This window comes from Neofelis nebulosa, chromosome 4 (assembly GCF_028018385.1).
Source record: "Neofelis nebulosa isolate mNeoNeb1 chromosome 4, mNeoNeb1.pri, whole genome shotgun sequence".
In the NCBI taxonomy this organism is placed as follows: domain Eukaryota; kingdom Metazoa; phylum Chordata; class Mammalia; order Carnivora; family Felidae; genus Neofelis; species Neofelis nebulosa.
The window spans coordinates 155,746,980-155,761,584 of record NC_080785.1 but is presented as its reverse complement, the minus strand read 5'-3'; the positions used below and the strand labels follow the sequence as shown (position 1 = coordinate 155,761,584).

The window sequence follows — 14,605 nt, the reverse complement described above, 5'->3', positions numbered from 1 at the left end:
GGTGGCTAAGAAATGTTGGTAGGGGCAGGGAACAGGGGAGTCTGATCAAGCCCGACCCACTCTGGGCCTGAGTCACCCCCAGAACCTGGCCCTTCACCCAAGTTCAAACCAGGAATGAAAATGAACCATTGAACCTGGAATAAAATGAGCCTTTTCCTCAACCCCTTGGCTGCCTCCTCAGCCTCAGTTTCCCCAAAATATGAACCAACCATACAGCAGAGGCAGGGTTATAGAGTCCATGATTGGATGGGCTAGGCCAGGACTCTGTCCTTTAGCTCAGCTGCATCCAGGAGCCATGACCTCCGAACAGGACCTTTACCTCCTGCGGGCTCAGTTTCCCCATCTGGAATATATGGTAAGATCCAGCATGTACCACTTGAGGTTAGCCCTTGAAATGGTATATGGTAGGTGCTTAATAACTGTGCCACACTATTAGTAATTATAATTTATTGTCAGAACTTAGGTTTCAGATGCTTCTCTACTGATTGTGAACTCAGACAGAGTTTGACCTCTCTGAGCCTCAGTTTTCCCCATCTGGAAGATGGAGCTGTGCATACCAACCAGAGGCAGACTTCTGCTGTCTGGCTTCTCCAGCTCCTGATGGCCACGCTGGCAGCGATGGGTAGGCCCTCATGGGGTCTGAAAAGCAGGTCCCTGACCTCTGAATCCTGAAACACTCAGGCAGCAGCAATATTTGGGCATCAAAAGGTTTTTTACTAAAGGGTCCATGGGGTATGGTATGATGGGTAAATTCTGGGAGGCAGTACAAGTGTCCTGTGGGATTGGGGTACCATGACAGCTGAGCGTGTCTGTGGCCCTCTCTGTGGGAACACTTGGCCCTTGGGTCTCCCATCCTGTCCATTGGCCTGAAACCACCATGGCCAGGACCAAAGGCACCTGGAGATGTACTTTCTGCCTCTAAACAACCCGGCCCACCCTTCCCCAAGCAGGGCTTGCTAGGCATGTAAACAGAGTCCTGGGGAGTCCCCAGCCCTCTCAGTGCTGCTTCTTGTGGTGGGCCGGGGGGCCAGGGGGAGGGCGCAGGAAGAAGGCGGGCCACTGAAGGCAGCGGAAGGCCAGCAGGTGGGGGCCCAGCGCATACAGCAGGTTGCACCCGAAGAAGCAGGCCCAGGCGTCATCAGGCACACGGTAGGTGAAGGGCGTGCGCAGGTGCATGGAGGCACCCATGTGCGAGAACTGTGCCTAGTGGCCACACAGGGAGGGTGGATGTCAGGGGCCTGGAGAGAACAGGTCCTACTATCATCAACATCCCACCCTAGGGAGCCCAGGCTGATGACCTGTTTCCCCTCTCCAGCCCATCTGTCTGCCTCTAAATATTCCGGCCCCTGCATGTACTGTCTGTCCTTGTCCATCTGTCCGTGAGCCTCTCCCCAGCTGTCTAACCAGAATCATCTTCACTCTTTTAAGTGGGCCCTGTTTCCCATCTCTCTGATCTGGGCCCGGCTCTTCCTCCTGCTCTTCCCTACCCCATTTCTGTCCCCGACACAAATCCTGGCCATTCTACTCCAGAGATGTCTTCCTGGTTTCCCCTGCCCAGGCCTGGGCCCAGGCTTTATCACTTTCCATCAGGAACTCAGAAGCAAGCCCTCCAGCTCTGACTGCGCCCTCCACAGCTCAGACATATTCCATGGCTCCCCCAAGCTCAGAGTTGAAAGCCCGCAGCATCTAGCCGTCAAATTCTCTTGCCTCTGCCTTTAACCCATGTTGTGGCTCCACTAAACCGCTATCTGCCTATGTGTTTTTATGCTCTTCCCATTCTTGAAATGCCCTTCCCTGCCTAGAGAACTCATACCCATACATCAAAGCCCAACCCCTATGCTCACTCTTCTAGGAAATCTTCCCTCTCTGGAATCCCTCTCAGCCCCTATCCTTCCCTCTCTCTAGTTCTGACCCCATGGAGTTGGGACCCCATGGAGTGTATCTTAGGGTACCAAGCTGAGGGTGGGGCCTCTCAGAGCCTGTTCAGGGAGGGCAGAAGAGCATTTGATGGGTAGGCAGAAACTTTCTTCCCTACTGATCCACCCACACCTCCCCCTCCCCCCTTCCCCCCCCCACCTCACCTGGCCAACAGCTCCAGCAAACACCAAGGCCCAGTCAGGCAGCCAAGAACAGCCAGGGACAATGAGGGCATAGACAGCCAGGCCATAGAAGGGCAGCACATAGAACATATACACCAGCATCTAAGGGGCACACGACCAGGAGGATGAGCAGCTGCCCCAGCCAGGTCTCTTGAGACCCCCGAGGTAGAGACCCCAGGGAAGATCTGGCCAGCCTCAGATCCCACCCAGGCAGGACGGGGGCTCTCTGTGCTCCCAACCCTGTGTACACTTTTCTCTATTTCCCTTGGGTATTCCCCCTGCCACATACATACACACACTGAGCCCACCCACATTACTCCGGAAGTGGCATGTGACCCTGGCCAAATGCAAAACTCCAGCCCCCTGGCCATAATGACCAGTGACAGAATGGACATGTTATTCAGTGATGATGGGCATGTGGGCCAATCAGAGCCTGCCTGAGACTTGTGCTTAAGCTCTGGGGAAATAAGAGCTCAGATTCTTCTGGGGTGGTTAAGTAGGGTGGATGGAGGCCTAGAGCTGCCCAAGGCTGACTCTCTAATCCCACAAAGTGACTACCAGGGAGTGGAGTCCATGCAAAGAAAACAGAGCCCAGAGACAGAGTTGCCTTAGCTCCTAGGTCCAGCCATACTTGAAGACCATATCTGTCTTCATTTTTGAAGACAGACATTTTTGGTAGGATAATGAATTTTTTTAACTTAAAAAAAAAAAAAAAAAAAAAAAAAAAATATATATATATATATATATATATATATATATATATATATATATATATTTTGAGATAGAGAGAGCATGAGAGGGGAAAGGGCAGAGAGAGAACCCCAAGCAAGCTCCACACTGCCAGCACAGAGCCCAACACGAGGCTCGAACCCATGAACTGTGAGATCATGCATGATCTGAGCCGAAACCAAGAGTCAGACACTCAACTGACTAAGCCACCCAGGCGTCCTGGTAGGACAATAAACTGGCTTGTGTTTGTGGTGCCTGCCTCAAAGAGGATTTGGTAGACCTCTATCCATGACAGGACCATATGACCCTCTCCTCCCATCTGCCCTCTCACCTGCACCTTCGGATAGGCCACGGGGTCCCGTAGGTATGGCTCATACTGATAGATGTAGATAAAGCAGGCATCTGTGGGGCAGTCAAGCACCACCTGGGGCAGACAGGCAAACCAACAGCCTATCTGAAACATTTTTCCCACGAGAAGCTTTCTCCACCCTCCCAGGCGGGTCCCGTACCCCTTGCTCTGGCCTCCCCTACCCTTGGCTTTTCACTTTGGCTGGGAAAGTTATAGGGAGTGGGGCTTTGTCATGGAACACTCAGATCAGACTCAGTGAAGAACCTTCCTGGATGATGAGACAGGAGAGCAGTAACCTCTTTGCACTGGGTAAAGGAACATGGTTGGGGAGGGCACAGGAAAGGGAGCTGGAGGTAGAAGAAAGGCTGGCCACTGCAGACTCACCAGGCCCCGGAAGAGGGTGAAGAACCCAGCAAGGGTGAGGTATATGACAAGGACCAGGTCAACCGGGCGTCGCAGGAGGCCCTTTCTTTGCTCCTCCTGTACCTGCCCCATGGGAGAGAGACAGTGTGAGAAGTCTGGTATCCAACAGGCACTCAATAAAGGCTCATCCCTTCTTTCCTAATGGCCAAGGAGATCCTTCCAAAGAGGGCATATTTTTGACCACAAGGAACTCTAATGGGGGGGGGACACTGAGGTATGCTGGCACAGAGAACTGTCTGGGGGCAGGGCACTTACCATGTGAGGGATACAGCTGGTTGGTGCCCGGGACTGGCTGAAGACCTTCATGCCAGCCCAGCATGGGACCAGCATATAGGGGATGGCCAGGAAGAAGGCAGGTCTGATCTCTGAGCTGTATTTACCTGTCATAGTAGGAGAGTGGGGGTGTCACTCAGTGAGGATCACCCAGACCTGGCCAGACCTGTAGGTGAATCACACCAGAGTCCCTAGATGGAACTAGCAATTCACAGATGCAAAAATTTTTTTCATTTTTTAAAATTTATTTTGAGAGAGACAGAGAGAGAGAGCAGGGGAGGGGCAGAGACAGAGAGAGACAGAGAGAATCCCAGGCAGTCTCCTGTGCTGCCAGTACAGAGCCTGATGTGGGGCTCGACCTCACGAACTGTGAGACCATGACCTGAGCTGAAGTCAAGAGCCAGACGCTTAACTGACTGCAAGCCACCCACGCGCCCCACACAAATGCAATCTTTATTTAAGCTCTAACACCTCTGCCTCCCCAATGCTCATAAGATGATGTCTATGCTCCTTAGCCTGGCTTGCCTCAATTTACCTTCTGGGTATAGCCTCTATACTTGCTCCCTCTGGATACACCTTGGGTATCCCTCTGGTTCAGCCACTCCACATACTGGTCTGCCTCTCCCCTCTACCTATGAACCTTCTAGGTGCAGGATAGTGACCCAGCCCAAGGAGACAGGATCCCTCAAAGCCAAGTCCTTACCAAGGATGTTTCCTGGGAGAAATACCAGGATGCTCATGATGAAAGATCCCAGCCAGTACAGTCCAAGGTTCCGGTATCTCTTCCTGGGGTCAGGGACGGAGGGGTGACCAACAGATGCCTGTTCCCAAGTCTCAGAGCCCCAGCCAGAGCCCAGGGTCCACCCTGGGCTCCCCAACTCTGGGTCCCTCCCAGTTTTGTCCAGAACAGAAGGGACAACAGGGAGATGAATGAAGGAATGAACAGTCAGACTGTCTGTCCAAGGACAGAAGTGGCTGCCTAGGCACAGGGCAGTACAAGAGAAGAGAGCTGACTATAGCTTACACCTGTGACATTCCCTGGCCACTCCTGGCTGGAGCCCTAGAGAAGCCTCCTGATTTCCCCTACGCACACTTCTGGCTCCACTCAGGCTTGGGATCCCACCTGAGAACTTGACCTCCTTCTCATGGTCCAGGTGCCACTCCACCCACCCCATGCACCTTCTGTGGATGGCACCAGCCATGGCCAGGTAGAGGAGGTAGTGAACGGTGCCATCCCAGTAGCAGATGAAGACTCCATGGGCAGTGCGCAAGTATGGCTCTCCCTGCAAGGGCAGGTCAGGGCTCAGATGGGCGACAGGGCAGGAGGCATCCCCAGCTGCCCGCTATGTACCTCCTTGGTAATGAACTCCATGAAGCCCACCATGTAGCCATCTTCCTGGAGAGCAATAAGGAGGTCCACCACCGAGGTGAAGGCGAAGATAGTGAACACTGTGGGAAGAGTGGGCGGGGCACAGCCTGGGTGTGGGAGAGGCCTGAGGCAGCTTTTCTGAGACCCAGATTCCAGGCAAGGATCCGTGTCCAGTCACCATGCTCCACCGGTCACATGACCCACAGCTCTGCCTCATCAGGAGGCACAGTCCCTGCCTTTGGAAGTCCTCAGGTTGAGAAGGCACTGTCTCTGCCCTCAGGGGAATCCCAAAGTGATGAGGAAGTCTTTCAGGGGCTCCCAGTCTGAGGGGAAGATACAGTCCTTCTCTGAAGAGCCCCAGGTCTGAAGGGGGTGGCCCTCTAAGGTTCCCCAACCACTGAGGGTTCTCCAGTCTCTGTGAGCTTCTCCAGTCTGATGGGAGCCCTTCGAGGACCCCCAGTCTGATGGAGGAGGCCCTTGCTCACACAGTTCTCTCTGACTGACTCACCAGCATAGAGTGGGTCATAGTAGATATCATCAGGAGACAAGTTGTAGATAGCCATGAAAAGCAGACCCAGGATCAGGGCACTCATCAATGCCACCCCCAGGGGGCTGTGGAGGGGGAAAACAAGTCAGAGAGGCCAGGCCCAGTGCGGAGGCCCCACCTCGCCCTGGTGAGGCCAAAAGCAGACTCTAGGAAGCTCAAAATGTTGAGGCTGAAGTATCTGTCCATCCAGGAATTGCTCATTCCCTGAAACTGCCCTTTCCCATTACTAGGCTGTTGCCTCAACTGTTTCCCCCTTCGGGAAACTCCTTCCAGAAGTCTCTTCCACTTGGCAAACTCTTACTCATCCTTCATAGCCTATCTTTCATGACTCCTCCTCCAGGAAACCCTCCTTGACTTCTTAGAAAGGATCATTGCCAAACTTAGGCCAAGTACAGGGTGGGCATCAGTCAATTCTTTGTTTAGGATTTTATTGTTAAGTAATCGCTACACCCAACACGGGGCTCGAACTCACAACCCTGAGATCAAGGGTCATGTGCTTTTCTGACTGAGCCAGCAAGGCGCCCCAACTCTTTCTGACTATACAATTCATCCTGTCACTTACTGATATGTGTTTAACTCAATTTGCTGTCAGTCATTCAGTCCCACCAAGCCTCTCTGTGGCCAGACCCAGTGCCCAAGCCTGTCAGGTCTCTAAGTGCTCAGCCCTGTACACCTCACTCTCTGAAGCTCCAGACTCCTCCCAGCTAAAGTCCAAATACTTCCATCAACTCCACCCTACCCCTGCCCTGATCTGTCCCCATCAATCTGATAAGGCAGGTTACGTAGATAATAGAAGCCATCTTTGGGCAGCCCCCAACACAAGTGGGCAGAGTGGGGGGTGGGAAAGCTATCCAGGGTCCCACACTCTCCCCTACACTCTCTCCAGACTCCTACCTTCTCATGGACCCCTCTGACACCTGACAATCCCCATCCTGGCCCCAACAATGACAATTATAGTAATCAGATAAGACCACACAATTTGTAATCCTTAACTGTAACTATGGGATGAGGTCTAGGATTATGTTTATTACACACTGAAGAAACTGAGGCTCCCAGAAACAACCTAGCTCACCCAAGTTCCAGGGGGATAGAGCCAGGAATTTGTACCCAAGGAGCCAACCCCATAGTCAAGACTCCCTCTATCCCATGTCTTGAGTTGAGCTAGTTGAGCCCCTGGCTGAGGGGCTTGCAGATGTCTGGTACAGTGTGGCAGGATCCACAGGGCTAGGGTCTAGGGTTAAGAGCCAAGGGAGGTCACAATACGTAGGGAAAACAGACTAAAGACAGGGTGGGCCAAACCTTAACAGAAAAAAGTCCCAAGCTTGAGATAGGCGATGGAGGGGCCATCTGGCAGGGGTGGTGGAACAGAACGCGCGTTCCTGTGTGCGTGTGTGTCAAGAGCTAGGTCATCAGGACCTTATCTGGGGCAATACTGTGACTGACTTTGGTGAGTCTGGAGCTGGGCACAGCCCTGGGAAAACCCCGGAAACCCTCCAAAACCCTGCCCTTTGGGGGGCTCTGCTTCTCAACCTTTCTCCCCAGGCCCTAAACGTCCCAGGAGCGCCCTCCACCCCCAACACACAGCCCCCTGCCCGGCAAAAAAAGGACTTCCGACTGGGTGGGGGTGTGGGGAGTTCTGCCCTAGCCCCCTTCCTCCAGGCCAGAGCTGCGCAGGGACGCTGGCTTGGGAGAGCCAGGCTAGCCGTCGCGCATCCTCCCTCCCGGCTACCACCAATCCGCTCTGGCCGCCCACCCCCGCCCCCGGAGACCGCCCTGGCCCCTCCCCTTACGCACTGCGAGAGCGCCGAGACGTGGTTGAGCGCATAGGACAAGGGGAGGGCGCCGAGCGACAGAGCGGCGAGCTTGCCGGCAAGCGGCGGGATGTCCATAGCAGCGGCGCCTGGACCCCGGCGCGGCCTCGGCGCGGCCTCCTGGGCGCCCGTCTCTTCTGCAGTGGCGCGTCTGGGCGGGCGGAGGGAGGGGGGTGCCAGGGACCCGGCCGGTCCCGGCCCCGCCCTGCGCAAAGGTCGCCCCCCGCTGCGCCCTGGTCCCGCCGCAGTTCCTCGACTGCTCCGCTAGCTCGCGGGGAGCCTCTGAGGCCCCTCCTCCTTGAGGCGGCCCCTCTCCCCGCCCCTCTCTCGCTTCACCCTGGCGGGACTCAGCGCTGTTCTCAGCGGCCTTCCCAGCCGCCCAAGCCTGTTTCTCTATAAAAAGCTAGAACACCATGTCTCCGGATTCTTCCGCTGTTGAGGCGCGGGTCTGCAACCTTGGGGCCCTGGGCCAGCAACTTCATTCTAAGAGAATTCTTTCTCCGGCCCTCCTTCTGCACTTCTGCATTTTCTGTCCCAGGGCACCGGTGTACCAACCTCGACCCCGAAGAGAAGTCTTTTTAATTCCACATTCCCTAGACCTTTCTCCCCCTAGGATCAAGTGGGCATTGCCCATATGCGCTAATGGAGGAACCTCAGTCGCTTGGACACAGAGTTCCCTTCAGAGCCCTTGGACTTGAGTGTTCACGCAGTGGCCACACACATTTAAGCACGTGTCCGGGTGTGAAGCTTTGACTGGATCTGGGGACTATCTCAAGGCAGGCAGCCAAGATCAAGGGTTGAGGGTCTCTTGAAGGACTCTCTGTGCTGTGTTCCATGTAGCGTGGGCACCTTGTGGGCAGCTGAGCCTGCGACCCTGCACAGTGGGTGGGGTCAAAGGGAGGGAGTCCAAAGGGTGTGTTTAGATTGGGTGTGGATTGCTCCAGTTTGGTGAGGAGTTTGGGAACAGTGTTTCTGGCAAGGAGAATAGATCAGGCCTGGGGCCGGTGTGTGGTGGGAGGAACAGAGGGGAGAGCTGAGGTTCTGAACAGCCTACAGGAGGCTGGGGAAAATGTAAAAGGGTGTGGATGGGGGGGTGCTCAGGATCAGGGAGAGGGCTGTACGGTAGGGGAGAGAATTAGGCAGCTGTCTTTGTCACTCCCTCCAACCAGCTTTGGACTCTTGCCCATGTGGTACTTGTGGCTTTGGAAACAGCAATAACTGCCCTTGGGGGAGCCCACAGTCTGTGGTTAGGGAATATTCTAACACTCACCCTTTTTCTACACAGCCCCTTGGCCTTATGCCAGCTGGGGCCCATCTCTGAACCTGCCACCAACCTGACAGCCTCCCTCCCTAGTTGTCTATTGCCCATGAAGTTCAGGTTCCTCTGGGTTGACCTGAGGCTCCAGTCTCCTTCCTGGGCTTTTCCCAACTCTAGCAGTACCAACACATGCCCAGGCCTCTTTTCTGTCTGTAAGATGGACCCTCTAGCATTTCCTCACCCCTTAAAGCAGATCCCAGTGTCCCCTCCTCCAGGTACCTTCTCTGCCCAGGGTCCTTGCTGGGCTGATACCCTGCTGGACGAGGGGTGTCTGGTCTAGCTGTCCAGCAACCTGGCCTTGCATCTGTGTCTGCAATGAGCCACCTGCACAAGCACACTGAATTCAGAGGCCATCTCTTCCAACTCTCCACTTGCCTGGGAGTAAAGTCCATGGCTGAGTCTGGCAAGCCTCCCAGTCACTGAGAATTCAACTAAGGGGTGACCTTTACCTGGATGGCAAGGTGCCTGGGACTAATGCCTAGGGTCCCTATCCATGGAAACTCTGGCTCCCTAGAGCTACTCTTGTGCTCAAGCCCGGGGACCCCTGGGCAGCCTCCATGCATGGGAATGTCACCCCTTTGCCCTGCTCTGGGCTGTGTCCATGGAGGGGAGACAGGGTGGCATACATCATTCCAGCCTGGGCTCTGCTGTTGAGACTCCCAGTACCTGGACACTCCCACCCCTGCCCATTAAGACACTCCCCAGGCTGCCTCCATGACAGCACCTAGTTCCTCTTCGCAGCATTTATCAGTCTCAGGTTCACTGCCATGCCAGGGGGCAGATCCTATCCATTCAGTCAGTGTTGTGTTTACTGAATGACAGAATGCAGGCTAGCCCAGCTCCAGCTAGAGTTTTCAGAGCCCATGAGCCCACAGGTGTTGAGCAGAACCCACTAGGGGCATGTGTGGGCATATGGGGGAGTTGTGGGGACCCCTCAGATCTCCAAGCCATAATACTTCAAGCAGGGCTCTCGGATTCCTGGGACCCCACCCAAGCTTCTCACTCAGCAGCTGCAACTGAGGAAGAGCCCCAGGTGGTCTCGGCACAAATGGGACATGCAGGCTCTGAAGATGTAGGCTGCATCTGCCCATAAAGCCACCTCCTGGGGCACGAGCCCCAGGGACTTAAGTGTCTACCCCAATGGCAGGACCCAGGGCAGCGGGGGCAGCCTAGGCTGCAGCTATCACAGGCTAGGCTTGCCGTGTGTGACTGTTGCAGGGACGAGTCGTCGTCAGCGCCACCTGCTGGCAAGGTGACTGGCATAGGTGTGCCCTGGGTAGACATGCCTCACACTTCCAAGGTCTGGGCCCTGTCTAGGGACCCCTTCCAACGTCCTCCTGCAGCACAGTGCTACACTGGGATGCCCCTGATGTCTCTGGTCCAGGTGCAGCCAGCTCTTGTTTGGCCAGCCACCAGTCCCACTCAGGAGGTCCATGGACGCTCCCCTCAACTCCAACCCAGGATGATGGGGTGGGGGGAGGGAGGCCACAGGCAGACAGGGTCTAGGTGGTTTTCTCAGATTCTTCAAGCACTAGGGAACCTTCCCAGCAGGATCCCAGCCCATCTGCCCAGCCCAGCCCTGCAGCTAAGGAAACAGGAGTGGTTTCTGGTGATGGCAAAACCAGGCTGCCATGGTGGGCAAGCGCTGGAACTTTTAATACACGGCACGACACTCGAGACGACGGGAAGGGCAGGCAGAAATGCAGGCCGGAACATTCCACAGTCCAGGGACGGTCGGTCGTTTGGAAAATACGTTCGTGTGTTTTTCTGGAATACTCAGTAGTAAGGCCGTCTGGGGTTGTTCTGTGGGAGGCAAATAAGGTAAAATGGGGAGAAGGGGAGGGGGTGAATGCTAAAGACAGCCGTTCCTCCTGCCCAGAACCTTCTAGGGACTACTGAGCTCACCAGAGCTCAGAGGGGAGGGGCAGGTGGAAAGGTGTAGAGGTGCTGGTGAGACATTGCCTAGCTAGACTGGGGAAGGAGGGGAAGCTCTGTTACCAGCACCGCCACCCCACTGTGGAGATTCTGGAGAGCCCAGCCAGAAGCCGTGTGGGAGGCTGGGGACACACGCACCAGGGGGTTAGGTCGGAAGCGGTAGGCCAGCATCATCCTCTTGCGAAAGGCCTCATACTCGTCATCCTCCTTGGAGAGCTCTGCAGGCCGGTCGATGCCAAAGCCGGCTCCATCTACTGTGGTAGTGCCTCTGCAGGGGAATGACAGGGCAGAGTAAGCAGGGGGCCAGGCCAGTGCCGGCAGAAGGGTGGTAGGGGGAGTGTACACTCACTTGTTGACCGGGTTCTTGATGCCCTGGCCCTCTGAGCCCAGCCCGTCGCCCTCCTTCCAGCCCATTTTCATCAGCATCTGATAGCCAATGTTCTCCACCGTCAGTTTGAACTCCTTGTACTCGGAGTAGTCAGGCTCTCGGCCCTCCTGCAGGGCAAGGAGTTGGCTGTCATCTACCAGGGCTACAACTGTCCCAGGTCCCAGCCCTGGCTTGAACAGCCTCCACCCACCGCACTGCCCACAACAACCTCGCTGGCTGCTGGGACCACCTGCCCATCTGCCTCCTCTGCACCAGATCAGGTTCCTTGAGAACAGACCAAGATGCTCTTTCTCAGGGTCCCCAGGGCCAGACTTTGTACCAAGCTGCCTGGTGGCCAAGTCAAAGAGGGCAAGGTGATGGGTCACACAGGCCTCACCCACCACAGGAAAAATTAATGGTTCATTAGCAACAAAAAGCCCTATGTTCTGAGGGCAATTCATTACACAGAATGCTAAAACATGTGGTCAAGAAGGCGCCTGCCTTGTTGATGAGGTTATGCGGTACAAAAGCGGCTTTACAAAAATCCCCCAAAAGAGGGCATGGGATGTGTCCCGTCAGCTGTCTCTCCTCACGAGCATGAGAACAGCATGGGAGGAATGTGAAGTTCTTGTTCTGGAGAACCCAGTCCTTGGGGACTTCTGCCTGAGAAACGCTTTGCCTGTAAACTGCACTTAATTGGCTCCACTGAAAGCAGAATTTCCCTGAAGCCCTGGGAAATGTTTCTAAAGCGGCAGCTGAGCTGTTATTTGCTAATTCCCTTCACAGACGGTGTCTATCATAAACAGATGCCTCCTGAGGCAAGAGGGCCCAGCTCCTCCTGTGAATGAGGGGGGCCTGGAGGCTGCCTCAGGCGCCTGCCTCGTGATGCTAACAGGAGGGGCTGGAACACTCGAAGGGCTGCCTGCTAGACAGGCCTACAGCAGGGGCTGGTGCCTAGGGATGCTCCCAGCTCACCTTCAGGGCCTTGAAGGTTTCCATGAACTTCTCCAGCTCATCTGGTGGCAGGAAGTCTCCAATAAAGTGCTTGCCACGGCCCATCTTTGTCAGCTGCTCGGCCCATTCTGCCCGTAGAGGAGGGAAAGGTGAGAGGAGAAAAGGAAGAAGTCAGGGAGTGGGCTGGGTGGTCCCACAGCACAGGTATGAGTCTTGTGTGGGGAGGGGAGTCTGGGGCTATGGGGGAATGAGGCAGATGGTTGAGACCCTGACCCAAACCCCTGCTGCTCCAGGCAGCCCTGCTAAGTGCCATGTTCAGACAGCAGTGAACACTCACAAAGAACCATTTCTTTTTCCTCTGAGGAACCTGAGGCGCAGAGAAGCTGAATCTCTTGCCCAAGGCCTTACAGGTTGGGCAGGTGGTTTAAGGCCCCGGTGTGGTGTCTCCAGGTGCCTTCCCGGGCAGGTGAGTGTGGCCTCCTGAGCCTGCAGTACCCTCAGGGCAAGGCCTCAGCTAGGTACCGTGCCCCACCTGCAATGTGTGCTTTGGCTCACCCCGAGTCTTGTCCATCTCCATGCGCCGCAGCTGGTGTTCCCAGGTGCCCAGCTCGCTGTCTACCTCCTCGTCGCTGTCGTAGCCATGCTGGTGCTGCTGCAGCGCCTTCTCCCACAACAGCTGCATGTCCTGCATCGCACGCTTGTGCTGCATGATCATGTCATACATCTGCTGCATCTGCGGGCAGCACATGCCAGTGAGCAAGGCAGTGTACCACACGTGCAGGAGGCCAACCCCCTGGCCTTCCCTATGCAGGTCAGGCCCCCTCACCCTTCCCACTTTCTGCCCTCCCTGGGCCGGCACGTGAGCAGGGCTTGGAGCAAGCACTCAAGACAAAGTCCTGTACCAGGCCGTGCCCTGTTTTCAGCAGGGAGGAGCCCTCTCTGCCTCACCCAGTCTGGTATCTGGCCCGAACCCAGCACATCCTGGACACCCTTGCTGTGGACCAAATGAGGGCACCGCAAGCCTCTGATCACGGAAGGGTTGAAGGAGATGTGACGGGGCCGTCAGGCTGGAGGAGGTGACAAGGGTGAGCTGTCCCTAAGGACCAAGGGTGTGCCCGTAGTTCCCCAGGAAAGCAGCAGAGGCTAAGCCCCTGGCCATAGAGCTCCCTGCCAAGCCAGCCCTCATCCCAACACAGGCAACACCAACTGAGCATTTGTCACATCGTTCAGGGCGCCCAGTGCTAGCCAGGCCTGTCCTGTACTGGATGTTGGAGGGCACTGGAAGGAGAGCTTAAAATGGAGACTACCTAGTCAGGAACAGCCCACGAGCATGTCGGGGAGTAGTTGTGGAGCATCAGCCTCAGGGGCTGCCCAGGCAGTGTGAGGACTGAGCTCTGGGTCCAATTGTAGGTTGGGAAGGGCCTTTGGGGGGTGAAATGCCATTGACAAGGGCGTGCCTATCCAAGAACCTCTCCACTGATGGTGGGATCCACCCAGCACAGGGAGGCTCAGAAAGAATAGAACATGACCACTGTCCTGTGAGGTGAGGTGGGGGGACAATACTCCATTAGCGCCTTTGGAGCCTGCCTGCTCTATGCCACACAGACTTACCTCCTGTTGTTCCTTTAGCTGCTTCTTCTGGGCATCTGACAGCTCTGTGACACCCACCAGACCTACAGGCTTCCCTTTCTCATAGCCAAGCCCCTTGAGGTCCTGAACTGGAAATAAGACACAGGCTGATCAACAACGGATGGACAGGTCCAGACCTGCTCCTGCATGTGGTACAGCGTCCATGCGCTGACGACATTTGAGGCACTTAGCGCACATGGCACAAGGCCTTCACATCACAACAGTTGGTATCCTGTGTCACGTGATGATCCCAGGGGCCTCACCGTGCTGTCACGTGCATCTAGTGTCACCCTCACATGACCTCTCCAGGCAGGCGCTATACCCCTACGTGTAGATGATGACATCAGAACTTAGAGGTCCAGGGCCTCCCTCAAGGTCACATATCTAATGGGTGACATGAGGGGGACTTTGCAAAGGCAAAGACAGGAGAGGAGAGATAAACATGTGCCCATGTGTGTGTGTGCAATCACACACTGACTCTTAGAGATAAGCCCTGCAGGGAACAGACACCCAGTGTAGACACACGAGGGTTTAAGAGTCTGGCATAAGACTCAGCTCTGTGTATAGCTCTGTTAGCTCCTTCTGGGGAAGCAGCCGACCATCCTCAAAGCAACTGACATTTAATTTGGCATCAGCTTTGGAGCTTGGCTGGAGCCAGCAACACTAATCCACATGAAGATGCTGTGACAGCCCCATCTGGGTGGCGGAAACAACCACCCCTCAGGCGGTGGCTTCCTGGGGGAGGAGAAGCTGGGCAGAGGGGGATATAGAGGCCCTTCTGGTATGTGCAAAGAGCCAGATT

At 55.5% G+C, this 14,605-nt stretch overlaps 2 protein-coding genes across 6 annotated transcripts in view; both read right to left on the bottom strand.

Annotated features, from left to right (window-relative positions):
• Positions 1–430: 430 nt before the first annotated feature.
• TM6SF2 (transmembrane 6 superfamily member 2) lies at positions 431–9,266 on the bottom strand. 4 transcript variants are annotated; one of them, XM_058727323.1, is made up of 11 exons: positions 9,138–9,259; positions 7,584–7,751; positions 5,751–5,854; positions 5,255–5,322; positions 5,053–5,156; positions 4,577–4,659; positions 3,856–3,980; positions 3,562–3,663; positions 3,160–3,252; positions 2,082–2,201; positions 431–1,238 (listed from the first exon to the last, which is right to left on the bottom strand). In XM_058727323.1, the coding sequence occupies exons 2-11, from the start codon at positions 7,676–7,678 to the stop codon at positions 957–959; spliced, it is 1,176 nt and encodes a 391-aa protein (XP_058583306.1). In that variant the 5' UTR covers positions 7,679–7,751; positions 9,138–9,259; the 3' UTR covers positions 431–956. The 4 variants fall into 4 exon arrangements, with proteins under 4 accessions (XP_058583306.1, XP_058583308.1, XP_058583307.1 ...); XM_058727325.1 differs by lacking the exon at positions 9,138–9,259 and having other exon boundaries at positions 5,225–5,322; positions 7,584–7,880; XM_058727324.1 differs by lacking the exon at positions 9,138–9,259 and having other exon boundaries at positions 431–1,203; positions 5,225–5,322; positions 7,584–7,743.
• Positions 9,267–10,521: 1,255 nt separating this feature from the next.
• Positions 10,522–14,605, bottom strand: part of SUGP1 (SURP and G-patch domain containing 1) — a 32,352-nt gene continuing 28,268 nt past the window's right edge. For both annotated transcript variants that reach the window (XM_058727318.1, XM_058727317.1), the window contains exons 9-14: positions 13,786–13,892; positions 12,730–12,907; positions 12,196–12,302; positions 11,203–11,348; positions 10,992–11,121; positions 10,522–10,721 (exon numbers count right to left, since the gene is read on the bottom strand). In XM_058727318.1, the coding sequence (XP_058583301.1) occupies positions 10,695–10,721; positions 10,992–11,121; positions 11,203–11,348; positions 12,196–12,302; positions 12,730–12,907; positions 13,786–13,892 (695 nt within the window). In that variant the 3' untranslated portion in view covers positions 10,522–10,694. The remainder of the gene's footprint in view (positions 10,722–10,991; positions 11,122–11,202; positions 11,349–12,195; positions 12,303–12,729; positions 12,908–13,785; positions 13,893–14,605) is intronic.

Excerpts from the sequence above, each read along its gene's own strand:
- TM6SF2 (XM_058727325.1), bottom strand. The coding sequence starts at position 7,678 with ATGGACATCCCGCCGCTTGCCGGCAAGCTCGCCGCTCTGTCGCTCGGC. Across the intron at positions 3,664-3,855 it reads CCAGCTGTATCCCTCACATG|GTACAGGAGGAGCAAAGAAA; the intron begins GTAAGTGCCCTG and ends CCCATGGGGCAG. Across the intron at positions 1,239-2,081 it reads TTGCTGGAGCTGTTGGCCAG|GCCCCTGACATCCACCCTCC; the intron begins GTGAGGTGGGGG and ends TGTTCTCTCCAG.